Source organism: Thermobia domestica, chromosome 14 (assembly GCF_964235325.1).
Source record: "Thermobia domestica chromosome 14, izTheDome1.hap1.1, whole genome shotgun sequence".
Taxonomy (NCBI): domain Eukaryota; kingdom Metazoa; phylum Arthropoda; class Insecta; order Zygentoma; family Lepismatidae; genus Thermobia; species Thermobia domestica.
In genome coordinates this window covers 132,957,639-132,977,846 of record NC_137467.1, presented here as the reverse complement: position 1 = coordinate 132,977,846, position 20,208 = coordinate 132,957,639, and the positions used below count along the sequence as shown (strand labels likewise).

The 20,208-nt window shown below is 36.5% G+C and overlaps 1 protein-coding gene across 1 annotated transcript in view; it reads left to right on the top strand.

The window, feature by feature from the left end:
• The window catches only part of LOC145670720 (uncharacterized), a 206,531-nt gene that overhangs the window by 174,125 nt on the left and 12,198 nt on the right, over positions 1 to 20,208 (top strand). The window contains exons 2-6 of the mRNA XM_081739498.1: positions 3,860 to 3,966; positions 6,426 to 6,445; positions 11,843 to 11,892; positions 14,404 to 14,542; positions 16,757 to 16,909. Coding sequence (XP_081595624.1) covers positions 3,927 to 3,966; positions 6,426 to 6,445; positions 11,843 to 11,892; positions 14,404 to 14,542; positions 16,757 to 16,909 — 402 coding nt within the window. The 5' untranslated portion in view covers positions 3,860 to 3,926. The remainder of the gene's footprint in view (positions 1 to 3,859; positions 3,967 to 6,425; positions 6,446 to 11,842; positions 11,893 to 14,403; positions 14,543 to 16,756; positions 16,910 to 20,208) is intronic.

The window sequence follows — 20,208 nt, the reverse complement described above, 5'->3', positions numbered from 1 at the left end:
CTGTTAGCAACTAAACATTTGAATAAAAAGTGGATAATTTTATAATAACTTTCACTTTTATTCAAGGCTGTACCGTTGAAGGGATTATTAGAGATCTTTGAGAGAGCTTAAAACCAAATATTACTATTATAAGGATGCACATTACAAAAACTGAGCAGTAAGTGCGTCATTAGCCTTGATAGATGGTAGGCCTACATGTCAATAACATGTTGAAACCGGAAATGAAACTGGATCGCTGATAAAACCATTTCTTCCTATTTCTTAGCATAGTTGCTCTACGTCAATAACATGTTGAAACCGGAAGTGAAACTGCATCGCTGATAAAACCATTTCTTCTTATCTCTTGCCGTTGTTTTTCTACGTCAATAACATGTTGAAACCGGAAGTGAAACTGGATCGCTGATAAAACCATTTCTTCCTATCTCTTACCGTTGTTGCTCTACGCCAATAACGTGTTGAAACCGGAAGTGAAACTGGATCGCTGATAAAACCACTTCTTCGTATTTTTTTTTTTTACCGTTGTTGCTCTATCCTAACAGCACAAGATTGATTGATTGAAAGGGTTTATATGGGCGCGTCGACATCGAGGTCTTTTGCACCCTTCTCTGACAGGAAAAATGAAGTACCCAAGAACAAAAAGCATAGTATCACAGATATAATAAAGTAAAAGCAAAGTCTGGAGTACGTAAAAGGTGTTCGGTCATTTACGAATTAAAGTGTCATAGCATTCAAGAAATGTGCAAACTCGATACACAAACACAAGGCCGGATTGGTACACAACAGCATGTTAATCTTCTCTGCCGGGGCAGCTCGGCAATAGGTGCACACACGTGGGGCAGCCCATAATTAGTAATGAATATGACAGTGCAGTAAAGAAGATAAAAGCAAGGAAATGCTACGACAAGCATAAAACCACCATGAAAAAACACAAACGGTAGATAAAAGCAGAAATAAATTAATTAAAAGAAATGTGAGAAATGCACTCACAGATCACGCAAGACGTGCAAAAGCTGCAAGTAGGTGAAAACTTTCTGGATCATCTGGACATCGTCTCCAAGCAAGGTAGATAGATCAGCTGGTAAGCCAAGGCGGGCTCGCTCAGGAGCAAGAGGAACACATTCCACAAGAAGGTGGCGGATGGTCAGGAATGCTAACAGCACAAGATGTGCTAGGCATGTGCCATTTAGGTGTCCCAGCTACTTTTAGGTACCCGACCCTTGGTACGTATGATATTCATGTGCTAAGTATTTACTTCAGCTACCTACAGTTTTAGGTACTTGTTACACCTAATTGATATTTGCAACTATGTACCACAAATATAGCATTTATATACCTGAATCAGTTTTGCACTCTAGCAGTCATTTGTTTTTATGTCGTCACTTGGGAGATATATTTGTCATGTTCTAGGTACGTCCTTTAGGTACATATTGTTTCAGATACCCAGGTGTTCTAAATTCATCTCCCACATTTGATGCATTTGTTGCTTCTTTTTCTAAGCGATTGTGTACTAGAAGCAATAAACGCATTAGCTTTATTAGATGGCAACTGTCGCCGATCATTTGAATATGGAAGAACCATGAAATAAAGTAAATAGACACTCGTCAATTTATTATAAAATTAAATGGTGAGCAGATTTTATCTGATTCCAAACGGTTGTAGTCGAATATATGCGGTTTAAAGGAACACTCTGATTATCCGAATGCAAAAGACCTCAATAATTTATCCCTCTACAAGCCGTTCTCTTCATCGTCTCTGTGGCCAAGTCGGAAGAGCACGTGGCTAGTAATCCAAAGGTTGGTGGCTCGCTTCCCCCCCCCTACATTTTTACTTGTTTAAAGTGTTGCTTAGACGCACCTTAATGTAAATACATTACTCATATAGGCGATTTAACATATTTTAGGGGAGTAATTTTGTGGTTCATTGACCCTTACGGCATGGGGAACATACTAGGCACGTTACCCAGGTACATGTCAGGCATGTGTCTAGGGGCGGATATAAACTGTGACTATCACTTGCCATCCATGTGATTTCTTTCTCAGAAGTATATAAGGTACATACTGGGCACATTCCCATGTACCTGAGGGAACATGATATGCTATGTAATTGTGTTATTAGGGTACGTCAATAACATGTTGAAACCGGGAGTGGAACTGGATCGCTGATAAAACCATTTCTTCCTATCTCTTACCGTTGATGATCTTTGTCAATAATATATTGAAACCGGAAGTAGTTATTTCTTGACGATGGATCCTGTTCTTGGGACCATAAATTCACCTAAAAATAATAGCTTTCTGGCATCTCTTATACCTTGAAACATGGAACCCTGTCAAGTCTATACAAGACTATTTCTTTTAATATTTTGTATCCAACAGTAGTGACACAGAGGGGAGACAAGGAGGGCAGGCGTTCTTTTCCGGTGGCTGCGCCTGTTACTCCCTTCTATACATAATAATTTTGTATAATAATGTATGTCCAGTACTATAAAAACTATCCTTCTCGGTACACACATAAAAAGCTTCTCACCCAAAATTCTCTTAGCCTCTGTCCCCTCCCCTTCCTCAAGAAATTAAAGGCTGGCAACGTCTCTGTATAAGAATACTTATAATAACTTAACGCATGTCCATATAATATTCAATGATTTTATTCGTATACATGATGTAATAATCCAGACATTTCTGTCCAATAATATTTAATAGTAGTAAATTCTGACATGTTAATTTTCATATTAATATTTAATTAACCAGTATTCGCTAATAACTGATATTTAAAAATCTCCATCAGTTGTGAAATTTCATATTAGAAAACTAGTAGTTTTAGGGTGACAAAATTGCTTGCACAACACCCAAATGAAATTAATAGCGTATGCTTACTTTGAAAACAAAATTTTAAAACAAATTAAAAAATTTATTTTTCACATATTAAAAACTATAAGCATGCAGCAAAATGGCTGAGTACATAAATGTATCGAGGGCAAGCAAGCGAAAGTACAGATAGTAACATCTATTAGATTGACTGCATATTATTAGGATTACTGTGACGCATAAACTGAAGGACTGGAACGTTTCCTGTTTATTATTAGGATAAGTCTATCTTATCAACACACGATTTACTCTCAAATGTACTTGTAGTATACTATGTATTTTCTCCACTTCATCTAAAGAGTGTACTTGTTTATCATTTACCTCCAACTTATCAAGTCTCTTTGTGTAGAAATTACCTCTACTTCATTTATAAAGTCTACTTGTTTGGCAATTATTTCTACTTCATCTATGAAGACTACCAGTAAATGTGTAGCAATTACCTCAATTTCTTCAATAACGTCTAATTGTGTACCTATTACCTCCACTTCTGCTACGAAGTCTACTTCTGCAGCAAGTACCTCTATTTCTACTATAAACTCCACTTATTTAGGAATTATCTTCACTTCATCTATGAAGTCTGCTTGTGTAGTAATTACCTCCATTTCATCTATAAGGACTATTTGTGTAGCAATTACCTCACTATACTTAGTAAATCACTAATTGGCATCATTTTATAAAGTTATATTTACAAAACTTTAAATCTTTTACCAATGATTTTAAGTATAAAGTAATGTCCCAAAAGAAGAAAATTTTAATAATAATAATAATAATAATAATAATAATAATAATAATAATAATAATAATAATAATAATAATAATAATAATAATAATAATAATAATAATAATAATAGTAATAATAATAATAATAATAATAATAATAATAATAATAATAATAATAAAACAGCGTCACTAAGGCATATTGACAACCAACCAGACATTTATTTAGGTAACTGGAAATCATTACAAAAAATATTAATATTATTTTATTTTATTTTCAGATTCTAATCTCAGCAATTCAAACTTCTGCAAAAAGTAGCTTATCCTTGACACTTGATATTTACGAGAATGGCAGCCACTGAAAACAGCTCACAATTATCTTCATCAGGTAAATCTTTCAAGACTTTCCTCTTAAGTGTACTTGCAGATAAGAACTTGAATTATCAACTTAAGAGTCTTCATCCCGGCGAAATTAAAATACCGCTAATTTTACAGTAATTATGTGATATCTCTCAATAGATAAAAGATAATCGAAATGTGGAACAAGAGCGCCCTAGACAGTATTATTTTACATGCGATACCGTTATCACGATTCACTTATCTGCTTTCGATTTCGAGCCATTTTGAAAATCGGCATTTATTTTCGCGTTTCTAAACAGCTGAAAACGAAAAGCCACTAGGTGACTTGTGATAACGGTATCTCACGCAAAATAATATTGTCTAGGGGCGCTCTTGTTCCAAATTTTAATTGTCTTTTATCTATTTGAAGATATCACATAATTACTGTAAAATTAGCGGTATTTTAATTTCGTCGGGATGAAGACTCTTAAAGGGGAAAGTTAGTTCTTTCACTTTCAAGGTCGACATTCTTTATTGAAACTGTATGCTGTAGTAAAGGACGTCTCATTGAAATGAAGTATAATCTTTCTGTTGAACGTCCCATGATTATGTCCATTAGGCTAAGGGAGACGGATGATTAAGGCAAGTAAATGATGATGGAAGAATTGGTGGAATGATAATGTAGGAGGATAGGGAGTATTTCGAGGAAAAAACTACGGGTACGATGTTGTCTACCACAAACCTATTTGGCCGGGAATCGAACTAAAGACCCCACACACCAGAGGTAAACACTCTATTACTGAACCAACTTGGCCCCCATGTCTAATAGAAGCTCAGCTAATATCATGAAGGATCGATTTCACGATCTTCACGTCTTTTGTAATCGAAAATCAAGCGAAAAATGATCATAATTTGTCCTTTTTTTTTAAAAAAAATCGTCCATTTACCACATAGTTTCCCCACTTACGAACTATATTTTTGGGCTTCCGGCTTCTATGGCTATTTTAGTCCATCAAGTATGAGAGATCACTTTTCTCGATGATTACACTACTTCGGAAAGTGGCGAAGGAACAAAAGAATGGGAAAGAAAGTAAGCGGTCTAGAACTTTTACGAAAGATACCATCACGGTATTTACCTGGTATGAATAAGGAAAACTTAGGGGGAAAAAACCGTATTCAGAATGACTGGCCTGAAAAACATTTACACCTTTCCGACCGATTGTCCCCAAAGGGAGTCGAACGTTTTGGATTTTAAAAGACAGCAGGAGTCTGTACTACAAACTTCAACTGCAGTACTATTATGTTTGTTTCTTGCCTTAAATTCATAGAAAGTCGTCTAGTTCATACATTGACTTTTCTTTTTCTTTCTTTTTTTTTAAACAATAGCTTTGTTTCCCATTGTAAAGTTATGGTTGTCTTCCCAACTATGGAGATTGAATATTGAGACCGGAAACGGTAAATCTATTACTTCCGGCTTTAGTGGATAGTAAAGACAGACTGGATTGCTGATGAACCCATTTCTCTGTATCTATCACGGCTGTTGTTCTACGTCAATAACATGTTGAAACCAAAAGTGGTTATTTCTTGGTGATGGATCCTGTTCTTGGAATGATGAATCCATCTTAAGAAAAGAAAAAAGAAAGCTTGGCATCTCTTATACTTGTTACTCTATGGAAATCAACATTGAAATCGGAAGTTGTAATATAATGTTACTACTTCGTGTTTCAATAGTAGAATAAAAATTGAGATTAAATATATTCTTTGGATCCTGTATCCATTTAAAAAAAAAGTTCTTGCTATGTATTACCGTTTTGGCTTTATGATGATCAATGCTGAACCTGGAAAAGGTCGGTTTCTACCACTTATGGTTTGAATACACGATTCAGGAGGAGATGGTGCCTATTCTTGGGACACCGACTCCATATCAATAAAGTCTTTTTCGCTGTCTCTTGTCGATATCTGTCCAGGGACTTAGTCGTCGTGTAAGACCTAGTTTGAAAGTCCAGAAAGTACTATAAAAAGTAGAGTAATAGAAGTTTTGATTGTGTTATTAATAGCTGAGATGAATAGCATGATTACATTATGACAGCTTAATATCATTCTCAACTGTAAACACGGCTATTGTCTCTAAGTATAGTATCTTAGTATTATGTGTTGTATTGTAGTAAAATTATACTTCTAGGAATGAAGTATTTTGCATAAGATTATATGCATAATTAATTCAGTAGCCAATCAGTCTGCTTTAGTTACATGTGACATTGTTTATGGCAAATTAAAAAAGTAAGACAAAACAGACAATAGAAAGTCAGCATGGAAAGTGATTTGTATCGTTTTATTTAGAAGGAGAAAAAAGTGGGGATTTCACTTTTTAATAACATCAATTGCAACTTGCCCAATCAGAATTTCTTAAAAGTTCATTATTTAGAACAAAATTATGCAAACAAATGGAATATATTATTATTCGTTGTTACTTATCGTTACTAATATATTTTTAATTTCTACTTTCAGATAATAAGGATGGCTCTGAGGTAAGTATAAATAAATATATTGATATAGCTCACTTTTGGATATTTATTTCTAAGATTAAACCGCAGTGGAAATGTATAAATGTAATAAACAAGTAGTATGTTCGTGAAGAATGTGTGTGTCACCGTTAGGAACTGACAAGGAACAATCTGTTAGTTACAAGTGGATTTTACTACATATATAGTATAATACATGCGTACACACACAATTCGTAACATGTACAGTAAATAAAGAACAACTTCCTTCACGAAAATTAAAACTGTCAGTTATATAAAGGTAACCAAGAAAGTTATGTCACTTTTTCACCCACATCTTCGAACATGGATATGTCGCCTAAGACGTACCTGGAAGATCAAAAAAAGTCCCCACCAACATCGACGACCTTCTGCCAACGTTCTGGAAGGCCATGGATTTCAGCACAGTAGAACTTGGTAGGCCCTGAAGAGAAGAAGGTATCTAGTGCATTTTACACCTGTACTAGGGATTTAAACTGGCGTCCTCTAAGGTGATTGTCCGAGGAATGGAACAGGTGATGATCGGACGGTGCAATGTCCGGGAAGTATGGCGGATGCAATAGTGTTTCCCATCCAAGGCGTAGAATTTTGTACCGGATCATCCTAGCCACATGTAGCTTAGCGTTGTCTTGTAACAGGAGGACCTCTTTGCGATTCAGAAGTACCATCTCCAGAGTTTTTACTTTTTCTTGAACACGGCTGAACTGCTGACAGTACACAGTTGCATTGATACTCTAACCAGCTACTAGCAGTTACGGATGTATGATACCGCGAGCAGTTCACCAAACATACAGGAGGACCCTGTGCTGGTGCAGTGCTGGTTTCTACTGTTTGGAACTGGTTCATGGGATGCTAACCAATGATGACGGCACAGTGAAGCTTCGTACAGGACCCACTTTTCATCACAAGTCAACACTCTGTCCAGAAATAGATCCTTCCTCAGACGAGACAGGAGAAATGCTGCCTGCAGATCTTCATTCTGGATATGTGTTGGTCTTTCGGTACGTGGTGCATCTTCGAGTGATTCGTCACCGTCTTTAAACTTGTTAAACCACCGCTGTACTACTTCCTTAATCACAACACCCTCACCAAAGACCTGACATGTCTTTCTCCTCGCTACAGCGGCGTTTGACCCCAGTTTGAACTCATATAGCATACACGCCCTTATGAGATCTGGTGTAACTGAACTGCCACAACCAGATAATATTTGGATATACCCACCACACCAGCAACTGACCTTCACCTTATCTCCATTCGCATTCAACTCACGGTGTGAGGGCCAATGGAACTCAGACATCCACAAAAAGCCACAAAACTTTCTTGGTTACCTTTATATTTTTGGCAACGAATGGCATAGCGCCACAAAAGCTTATTTTTTTTTCTTGAATTTTCTCGAAAACTCTAAACGAGAAATTCTCCTCAAGAATGTTGTCTCGTTTTGTTCGATGTGATCTATCGGCAGATAAAAGTTACTTGGCGCCATCTGTTAGCGATCGGCTGAACTATGTCCAGCCTAGCCACTAACACATGATTAGCGTGTTGCATCGCTCTGTCCCTAACAGGCAGATCCGGAGCTTTCTAGACCTAGTGAGCGTCATGTCTTTTATTCACGTGCCTTCCCAGTTCGTCTCATGACGTTGGGTAGACAACGAAAATTGGGAAAATTGGCCAGGAATCGAGCCCAAGACTATGCAGACGTGAGTATAACGTTCTAACCGTCAGAGTACGATGTCACCCATCTATCGACTGATACATACTGTATATTTGGACAAGTTAAACATAAATTAAAATTTAAAATTTAACGATAATTTTAGGCCGCATCTCATTAAGAATACTATGTATATTTATCTTTCTAGTCTCAAAATGAGAAGCTCTGTTAAATCGTTTTTCAGTATGTTTCACCTGAATCGTATTTCAGTATAGCATGGTTCTCGTATATCTAGTTATTATTATTATTATTATTATTATTATTATTATTATTATTATTATTATTATTATTATTATTATTATTATTATTATTATTATTATTATTATTATTATCATCTCGAGAAACTACCCATGCGCTTTCTCTCTTGTGTATGTCATTAAGCTAAATAAGATCTAGGATAGTCTGTAATTAAGTGGTTAGAACGTTGGAATCACGTACGTGTGGTCCTGCGTTCGATATCCGACCGGTGCTCCCCAAGTTTCGGCGTCCACCCAGCGTCGTGAGGCGAACTGGAGACGCCACGTGAACAAAAGACGCGGTTTAGAAAGCTCTTGATACGTGTGTTCAGAGACAGAACGACGCAGCGCGCTAACCGTGTGTTCGTCGCTAGGCTAGACGTAGTACAGCTGATCGCTAACAGATGGCATTGAAGCGACTCAGGCCCACTAAAAGGCTGTCACACTAATAGTAAGTAGTTTGTTTTTTAATAAGATCTGTCAATTGGTATACTCGCATGTATCGTATTTGGACATTTTCCCACTAAAAAGTAATATAATAATATAATTGTTTAACGAAAAATGCATTCGTTAAAAGCATAACAAGTATCAACTGTTAAGACTTTAGTCACTGGCGGCCAGTCCATTGCGTCAGTTTTTAAGGAGTTTGTTTTACCAAACTCCTTTATATTATTTCCACCATCTGTGTGTCTGTCTGTCCGTCCGGGAGACAGAAAATCTCAAGAACTTCTTCGTGAATCGCTATCAATTTTCGCTAGAATAAGGGGGGTAAACGTGAGGGGGAACGCGAGGAAACGCCATCCCATTATCGTCCACCCAGTTCCTAAAAAATTAAAATAGGCAAAGATAGGCAGGGGGACGGCGTGACCTCAAGCCACTACTACCATCCTCCTACCTTTTCAGATCCACTTTTACCCCTGGCTAGAATGTAGAAGATACAAGATAGAAATCACATTTGTTGATGGAGATGATATTCAGATTCAAAGTGGAAGAAATTCAACCACTTCCGTTTCTTTTAAATGTTAATCACTATAGAGAAAAAACTGTAATAGATAGCACAGAAGCGATTTCCTGTAATCGATTAAGCGTTTCAAACATACATTTGATCTCCATTTTAACTTACTAAAAGCAAAAGTGATAGAAATCTACAACCACTTCCGGTTACGATATTAATTGACAAAATATCACGCATACAAACCAAACTCCTTCACGCGGTGTACACGCGACACTGCTATTTGTTATTTATAGAATCCTGAATGTCCACAGTAACTTCAAGTAACCCTTCTTGTTTGGTTTTAGGTTGTGTGAATCAATTATACAGGGTGACCCAAAAGTAGGTATACACTTTTGCATTAATCAAATATAACATTCTAGCTTACACGTTTATTTGCTTCCGCTATTCTGAGCTTAAAATACAAGTAAAAAGACATTAAGAACAAATAATAAAGACACTAAGTCTACCTGATGGATAACAATAAGAAATGATATAAAAAGCAATGAGTTGATCAGTACGGTTCTGTATATCTACTTTTGGGCCACCCTATTTCTGTCTCCTAATTCTGTTTGACCTTAACCCCCGATTTTTGAACATGTAAAACTTTTATTTCAGTAAGAGGCTACGTAACATGTGTCATGGAAAAATAAAATGATTTTTTTTTTAACTTAATGTTCCACGATTTGCGCTTTTTAGGCTAAAGGAAACAGTTGATTAGTGACAGTGAATGATTATGAAAGAATATGTAAAATGAGAATGTGTGAGGAAACGAGAAAAAACTGAGAAAACCTAGGGACACAATATTCTTTATCATAAATTCACATGGCCTGGGATGAGACCACCGACCTCTCGCCCCAGAGGTCTCCTATTATGAGCTAGCGCCAGACTTACATTATACGTAAAGAGCAATATCATAAATAAAAACGTATACGATGAAAGGATTTTGGAGTAGGAAGGTGGAAGAACCTCGAGAAATAGAATTCCTAAGAGTAATCTTGTGCAGAGATGGCATGAGTCAATGAAAGCTTGATCCATGACCCAATCACCCACCTTCCACCATGATCAACGACCCACCGTGACCCACTATAATCTACCATCCACCACACCCCATTGTCATCAATTCTGACCCATGTTCATGCCCTTCTCTCCATTGACTAAAGACTTTACACTAGCGTGTGAAATTATCACTAATCGGGGCTTGAGTTTCTACACTCAATCGCTCTAGCACTGCTCTGTTACAATTCCTGGGATATCTGATCTTTACGATATAAAATTGTAAAGTGTTTGCCATGGACTATATTACGATCAATTTAAATTTAATTAACACATATAATTATTTCCTTGTTGAATTACAGATAATTTTCAAGGAAAAACAGGATGAAATTTGAAAGTCTCAAATCAAGGTAAAGTAGACCAACGTAAAGGAAATAAAAATGCATAACATTTGACTGTGTCTCGAAAGCCAAGTATTAAGTTCCATTGCTATTATTACAATTACGAATATCAATATTCAAAAGTGCCTGAAGTTCTTTTTTCACTTAGATATTCTCATCCCAGTCAATAAATACAAACAAATGGAAGCCTTGAAAGTAAACCGTAGACAAATTCATTAGTGTTCAGAAGATGCTGTCTTGCTGTCTACAATACACTGAATGGAGGAGGTTGGTAGGTCATGACGATTCATGGTGGGTCAGAGTAGGTTATAATGAGTGGTGGGTTGCAGTGGATCACGTTCTGTTGACCCACGACCTACTGACCCATTCAAATCTTCATTCATTTGACCCACTCCATCTTTGGTCTAGTAGTTAGCGCGCGCCACTTTGGTATAGAGTCCTGGGTTTGATTGCTGTTAAAGAAGTATTGAAATTTGAAAGCATCACGATAGTTTGGATGCCATCTTAAATTGAAGATCCATGTCTTGCATAGCCTTGGTGCCGAAAGAGACGTTAAACTCTAATCCACCAACCAAACACAGAAATATTATGTTAATTATAAAATCGCCTTGTGTGGAATAGAACCAAAAGTCCTTCGGAGAAGATATAAACTCTGTGCTTGTAACCCATCGTACTACCAAATGATAACGATCATGACATAATGCTTTATTCACTGTTAAGTATATTCGCTTTAAGGAGAGTGAAAGAAAACTAGCATTGAAAAATTAGATCGGCGTTAATATAAAATTCTATTAATATTACTTCGTTGGTTTGCCATAGACGACTACAAAAACTTTGTGGCGACTCAGCTGGAGTATCAAGCAAAACTCAGCTGGAGTACCAGCCATGATTTCAGAATCTGAAACTTTTTCTTAAGGACAAAACATGTGTAGAAGTAGCTTTCTGATAAAATATTTAAAGAGAAAAAACTTACTTCCTGTAATAGTGAAGAGCATTTACACATGTTTCTTGTATCTTGCGTATTATTAGTAACACATGAATTTTTCATTTCAGACTATACATCTCACAGAAGAAGAAAAGAAGCTGCAGTCTGTATTAGGGAAGTAAGTTGTGAGTTTTCAGTGAACGTAAAAATTTTACTTCTGAAATGATTCATATTTCACTATTAATTACTTATATTGATATTGCTCTACTAACTTTTAGAAGCCACCGAAAACATTCTTATAGGAGAATCGAAGACAATAATAACAATAATAAAAATAACTATACAGCTTTTCGTTCCTACCCTTTACCTTTAAAACACATTCTGTTCTTACTTGTGACCTCTGTAGATGTGCTTATCAACTGATATTCCTCCAATGTGAAGTCTAATAGTGTCAAAAACTAAACCCATCAAAGGCAATTAGATTAACACTATTGGAAATAATTTTCTTAATGTGATTGTATTGCTGAATTTAATGAATTTCATTTTGCTGTTTATTTGAGCTCCAAGTCTGTTTCTGGAATCAACTGTAATTGAGTATTTATTCTCGGGAAATCCCTGTAGTGGCTCACTCATACATCTGTTATATCCTGCAATTATGCCAGCCACTTTATGAGGTAATCTCTACAGGCTGGCCAAGGATTGGCCTACTGAAGTATTCTGTAATTTTACTGACCGAGATTTTCACAACTAGTTGGGCCAAGACCTGGACCTGACTTCGCGTTTCTATTAAGTCAAAAGTATTCCTTGAATTCAGGGCGAATACCAATATCCAAACCACTACGTTCATATTAGTAGCAGCAACTCCAATTTGGCACCATTGTTAGAAGTAATAGGGTAAATACCACTATATCTGCACGGTTTGAAGAATATTCATTGTCCAACGTGTTAGAATAGGCTTCTGCCCTCAATGTTCCCTAAATAGCCACTATGATCGAATGCCATAGCAAAATTCCACCAACACTGTATTTCATGATTAGCATGATACATTCTCAAATCCACAAACAGAAACACATAGTGGAGCGGGAAAAAAAAGAAGATTGATTCATCACATTGATCGCTACCCAATCCTATGCTGTGAGCAACATTAGAGTCTCAGATTGATTACGCTTTGTAGATAGGCCTTAAGTGCAGTGGCTCAGGAGAATTATTCAAGCTAATAAGCTCTGGTCCGCAATATTGCGATGAAAACTAACATTATTATTATTATTATTATTATTATTATTATTATTATTATTATTATTATTATTATTATTATTAAATATTCTGCTTGTTGTCAGGTCCTGGGACTAATGAGTTTTTTTTTTTTTTTTAATTTTAGTTTTGGGCCTGGGAATATTTCTTCCACGTTTCTCGATCTTCAGCTTCCTCTTTTAACTAATAATATTTTCTTCTATTTTTAAACCATCGATCAGTTATGTTCTTCTTCTTCCTATTCCTCATTTTCCTTCTATAGCAGTATGAAGAAGACCATTTTTTCGCAAGATGTGTCCAATCCAATTGGCCTTTCTACGAAGGACGTTGGCTAAGAGCGTCCTCTTCTCTCCTATCCGTTTTGAAATATCTTCATTTGTTACCCTCTCTGTTCATTTTATCTTCTCCATATTATTCCAGCACCTCATTTCCAAGCTCTCTAAATATTTCTCCTCTAATTTCCGTAGTGTACAAGTATATATAGTACTTGGCCAACTTTTTCCTTAGTCTAATATTAAGCCTGTTATCTTTTCTTGTTAAATACTTGTTTGGATATGGCAATTATTTAACACTATTTGAAATGTTAATGAATGGTGATAATCGGTTGAACCGGATTTCTTTGGATATGACGTTCTACCATCTCTAGTCGTCCAGTATATGCGTTATTCCTCATTCTCTCTATCTTCTAGTTCCGTAAGATAAATGTCATAGTGGATTTAGGGCTGTTGAGTTTTGTATGTATCTACCTTTTGGAGAAGTTTAGGGTTTATCTAAACTAATATATAGTTATCGAAGTCTATGAGGTCTATACTGAGGTCATTGTATTCTGTTTATAATATCCTTTGAATCAACATGGCAACATACGATACATGACTCACTGGAACAAGTATATTCAGAGATGCCAAATTATCTTTCGATTATTGGTGTATTACATCAAGTTTTGGTCATCGTTCCACTAGCTACCTTAGTACTGTTTTTTTTTTTTTTTTGAACGTCCCATGATTATGTACCGAGGCTAAGGGAGAAAGTGATGAGATAGATGATAGTGCTGGAATAACGAAACGAGAGAACCTCAAGAAAACCCACCCACACGATGTTTGTCTACCACAAAGATCACTTGGCGGGAGATGGAATGGAACGCGCCAGAGGGGAACACTCTACCACTAGCCACCGCTGATTCTTAGATCTGTTTTACTAGGTTAAATATTGTGGTGATAAATATTTTACTGAATCCAATATAGCGTCCTCCAATATAGGAACCTCTATCTAATAGCAGACGAATTTAAAAAGAAAATACGTTCTCACTGATGATGGATAGCTTTAGAACTCTTTGCACTTCTTGGACACAAATTGGAAATAAAAATAAATAAATAATAATACTTATGTATATTTAATATATTAATTAAATACAACCATTGAAATATTACGTTGGTTTCAGGCAAATTCCATCTGAGAAAGCGGCAGTTGTGTGGAATGATACAGTGGATAAAATCATGGAAACAGTGGCATCACTGTTAATCAATAATGGATTGGACCCTCTAACTTTACCAGATTTCGCAAGCGGATTTGAGATAACGGTAAGTTATCAATGAATTTTTCTTTTTGAGAATTAACCCTTTAGGAAATATTCTCAAAACGTAATCACACTGCTAAAGTTGTATTTAAAGGGGGAAGGCGGAACACCTGAATAATGGACACAGTTTTAAGGTACAGAAAACAATTTTTACATCTAAACCAGTATTAAACACACGCACACACATACGTATATACGGTATAATGATCTGGCTATCAGGAATGTTCGAACTCTGTGTACGAGAATAAAAGTAGATATATATGTATCGCCAAATCAAATTAGCTTAGAGTACACTTTGGGAAGAGCGGTTCCCTCTCTAATGGATCCGCCACTGATTTAATAGAAACATTGGAAAAGTGCATCGCTTTGGACTACTTTTCACTCACAAAACAGCTCTCTGATGTGACGTTGAATGAAGTTAAAGATGTCGTGAATAATAAATAACAAGTGGAATACTCTCTACTAGACCATTCTGTGTTGCAACGTGCGTGTTTAATAATTTGACTAAACTAACGCATCGTCATTGGTCAGAGTCACAAAACGCCACCCTCAATTTTACATAACAGAGTAAACAGCGAAAATTAAATTCCGAAAAATTATTTTAAAACTGGCTCAATAAACTAATTTAGAATTGGCAACATATTGTTGTTCCCATTCTGAAAACTATTTTCAATAAACATTCAAATGAGCTCCTGCGTGGCTAAGCGGTTGGCGTACTCACCTTTGGTCTGGGAGAGACGGGTTCGATTCCCGGCGGGAGTTCATGTGATTCGGATTCCACGTTAATCAGTAGGCCCACGTCTCATATAGCCTCGCTGCTGAACGGGACGTTAAGCTGAAAATCAATCATATCAAACAAATATTCAAATGTATAGCACATGAAAATACAATAATATCTCTCCAACAAATCTTGTTACGAGATTGAATGACAAGCAGTGTAAAATGGAATTTAGGGTACTTATTATTCCCAATTAAATATTAAACATAACAACCTTATACAAGCAAGATTTAACAACCAATCCAAATAGAATATAATATACATAGAACTACTCCCAAAAGTTAAATACTCCTTTCATTTAAGCTCACAATTAATACAATTTTTTATGACTGAAGTATAGAACACTATATCTGAAAACAATTCAATATCAGAATATCAACTCTATCGTAATAAGTGGAACGATGAATGGTTTTAAAACACAGTTAATTTTTAGTTTAATATCTCTGCAAGGACTTGACAAGTTAAATTAAATGACGAACAAATTTTAACTTATCTCGACACTTAAAATTAACAGTTAGAAAGAAAGCATAGAACAGACTCACCAATTACGATGACATAACTCCAAGTAAATTCTCATTATCACAAGTAATCGGGTCACAGTACAAGACGTAGATAACAGGTTAACTTTACTACACTTGGTCAACAAGAGTTCGACGTAAGTTGCAATTTTCCCTGAAATCCACCGTAATCTTTCCGAAGAGAATTTCAGTCAGCATTTTTAAATTCGGCCACAAGATGACACTGATTCCTACATTCAGTGTTAACTTATGAACCTACACCCGTTTTATAGTCAGTAATTATTTTCTTTTCCAAAAATGTATATACTGTATTACAGCATACAGTGCGCCACAGTTCCATGAGTTTTTTTTTTTTTTTTTTAACTCTGTCGTTATACATTTCTCGCTGTGGTTTCAGACACTAAGTAGTGTAAGTATCATTTAACTGACAATCATTCCTCTCATTTCTGTAGCTTTACAGACAGTGGCGTATTTAGGGGGGGCTTCCGGGTTTAAGCACCCCCCCGAAATCTTACTTACTATATATAGTAAAGTATATGAAATATCTTGCAGAATTTTCACATTTTCAGGCAAAGCGCCCCCCCCCCGAAAGTTAGCAAAGCCCTCCCCGAAACAAAATCGTAAATACGCCACCGGATATTGGTAAAAATTTCGACAGAACCACCGAAACATTCATCAGTTAAATAATACACGACATAATGACTGAAATCATAACGAGAATTATCCAACTCTCGTGATAAAAGTTTAAAACAACGATTAACGAGGTCATTATATTTTGATATGACTCACATGTCAGCATATTTATACATTAGCAGTTTGCATGTGTGTGCATAAAAAGGCAAACTGTCACCTAAATTTTCATTTTTGTGTTTCCCAAGCCTGGAATATCTTATGCGTACTCACTTTTGTTACTTTGTTGCAGGGTCCAATAGGTACTAGCTGGAAAACTGAGTTTGGCATAAAAAATGGAACGCTCGGAGGTCTTCACACTATCCACAGAGAAGGAGATGCAATGGTGGATCGATCAGGGCTTACTATGGATCTCACACTTAACACGGTATTCAACGATCTGGATGTAAGTATTGGATGTATTTAAAAAGAATTTGACATTGAATTTGATATTGTATATAAATTTAACTTCTTATATCTTATTTATGGAATAGTATTAGTCATCTATGTAAATGTAAAATTGAAATTGACATTATTTGTTACATCATTACAGGGCAAATATCTAAACCGTTTGAAATGAATTTTTGAACGTACTTCATGCCTACCTCGAACTGTGCTTTTACAATATAACTTTTAATAAAATGCGTATCCTAAGGGGAGGAAAGGGGTTTGAGATGTATACAAAAAATACAGTATCTCACGAGCACTTTAAGTTAGGCAGATGAAACTCAATATATAAGCTAATTATTTAAAAAATAATTCGACACGTGTCCAAGAGTTTAAGAGAAAACTACTTTTTAGAGAAAGAGGAGCAATTTCCATAATGTTTTAGTTTCTCATTTTGTGTTGTAATGTCCGTTATGTAGAGAAAAAACAATCCGAGATTTTAGCCCTTCGCCTAATTTATTTTATAAAATATTACAAAGCAGTCTTTGTATCTACAAAGAGAATAAATCAAAATCTTCCTTATAACAAGTGAAGTGAAGGAAGGAAATGCTTCATATGGGAACCCTTTAGCTGGTAGAAACCTCCATGGAGTCTTGCAGCGACTTCAGGATACGGTACTTTTTGGTAACCTCCTTAGCTAATGGTAGTCTCCAGAGGTTCGATTTGTGGTTAGGAATCTCCTTACCTCATGGCAGCCTCCAGAGATTTAAGCAAGATAGTACTCCTTCGAGCAGGGCGAGCTCAGGAGGAGATATATTTTAAGTGACCAGTGGTCAACTAACACTTCTCGGGTTCATTTTTATAGGCCATATCTGGGTGGCTCGTTCCTCCTCGGGTCCTGTCGTGTTGACTTCGTGTCTTTGTGGTTTTATGTGTATCGTCTGCTGTACTGGTGTTTGTAAACAATAACACTTGTTATATGGATAACATGTGCTCGCACTGAAAGGTAGGGATCCTTACAATATACGCAACATGGCAAAAATAAGGAAACAGCTCAACCGTTTGAAGTTATAATTTTTATAGTTTGATTGATCTGGGATCTTATCAATACACTTTGATTGAAATAGATGGGAGTTTAAAATTGCCACATAAAATAACAGGTTAATCGTTTGAAATGATTTTTAAATATGGTTAGCACTTGAGCCGCGCTTGGATTTTGTTTCATTTCGATTCATTATGCATGCTATGGGCGAAGGAGATGTTTAATATGTTATCTTTCTGAATCACTTCAATAAAGAATCAATTGTTGCATTTCCTAGTTTAGAAAATTCCACTCTTTTATATGAGTCACTGTAGTTAACTTGTCATTTGACATTATATTTCCTTGCTTCCTTCATTTACATCACACGTTGTTACATTGTTTCAGTGTAAAATGGACATGGACAATTTAACTTCTATTACAGTGGCGTATTGACGATTTTGTTTCGGGGGAGCTTTTCTAACTTTACTCCTGGAAATGTGAAAATTCTGCAAGATGTTTCATTTACTTTAATATATTTGGTCTAGGAATTAATTCGTGCGGGTGGACAAGAGATGGCGCAACGAACGGAGCGTCCCACAGTTCCGTGTATCCACACATGTGTTGCAAACCCCTGTCATCGCGTATCGTTCGTAGTATAGGGCAGTGGATTAAAGCGTCAACAACACCAGTTTGTAGTTAAGTGAACATGGCGCAATTTGTGCCTGATAAAGTGTTTTTGCGGGGTGTCCTGCTGCATTACTTTAACATGCAGAAAAGTGCGACTGAAAGTCGTCGTATTTTGGTGGAAGTGTATGGTGACCATGCTCTAGATGAGCGAACGTGTCAGAAGTGGTTTGCACGGTTTAGAAGTGGTGATTTCGGCTTGGCAGACCAAGAGCGAGCTGGACAGCCAAAAAAATTTCAAGACGAAGAATTGACAGCATTGCTCGAGCAGGATTCGTGTCAAACGCAGGAACAACTTGCAGCAGCATTAGGCGTTGATCAAACAACAGTCTCCAAACGCTTGAAAGCCATGGGAATGATTCAAAAGATGTCACATTGGGTTCCACATGAATTGAAAGACAGAGACGTTGAAAGACGAAAAACCATTTGCGAATTGCTGCTTCAACGACAGAGCAGAAAGGGGTTTCTGCATCGAATTATTACGGGTGATGAGAAGTGGATCCATTACGAGAACCCTAAACGAAAAAAGGCCTGGGTGAAACCAGGTGAACCAGGTCCATCACAACCAAAACGAGATATTCACTGTGCAAAGGTTATGCTGTGCATATGGTGGGATACGAAAGGTGTGGTGTACTATGAGCTGCTGCAACCGGGTGAAACTATGAATGGAGAACGTTATCGACGACAATTAATGCGTTTGAAGCAAGCTCTGGCCAGAACACGACCAGAATGGGAGAACAGACATGATAAACTTATTGTTCAACATGATAACGCTCGCCCACATGTCGCAAAACCGGTCAAAACCTATTTAGAAAATGTCGGATGGGAAGTTTTACCCCACCCGCCGTATTCACCAGACGTTGCTCCTTCGGACTACTACTTGTTCGATTGCATGAACAACGATTTGATTGGACAGCGGTTTACTTCTTCAGAAGATATCGGAACATGGGTCTCTGACTGGATCGCTTCCAAGGATGAGGACTTCTTTCGCCACGGAATCCGTACATTGCCTGACAGATGGGCGAAAGTGGTGGCTAGCGATGGACAATATTTTTCTTAAGGTATTTATGTATTTTGTGTTTGTACTACAGCTTCAATGTGTGCGTACCAACCGCACGAAATAATTCCTAGACCAAATATTAAATCCGGAGTCCCTCTCCAAATACGCCACTGTTTTATCATTTGTTTTAAAATTAAAGTTACTAGGAGTTCAAATTTGCAAAACGTTATTATTTCAATTAAAATTTTCTTCACTAATCCATGTTACTGTCCTCACATTATATGAAATGACAATTTTAATTAAAGCGGGCGTAAAAGAGCATCTCTTATTTGACAAAATATGCATTGGTATGCCAGTCTTTCAACATTAGACAACTTCCGTAAAATATCCAATTAGGTACTATAATAATTAAACTTTTGCAATGTTGTATCTTTTGCAAATATAACATTTGGAAACCATAAGTACTAGCTTTCTATATGGCCCTAAGCACTTCATGTGTGACATTTCGATATATCCATCTAACGCTCAATATTTACGATATTGTTGATATTTAGATACATCGACATTTTTCAAGAATTCCGATTTTTGGTAGACCTATTTCGAAACTTTTATT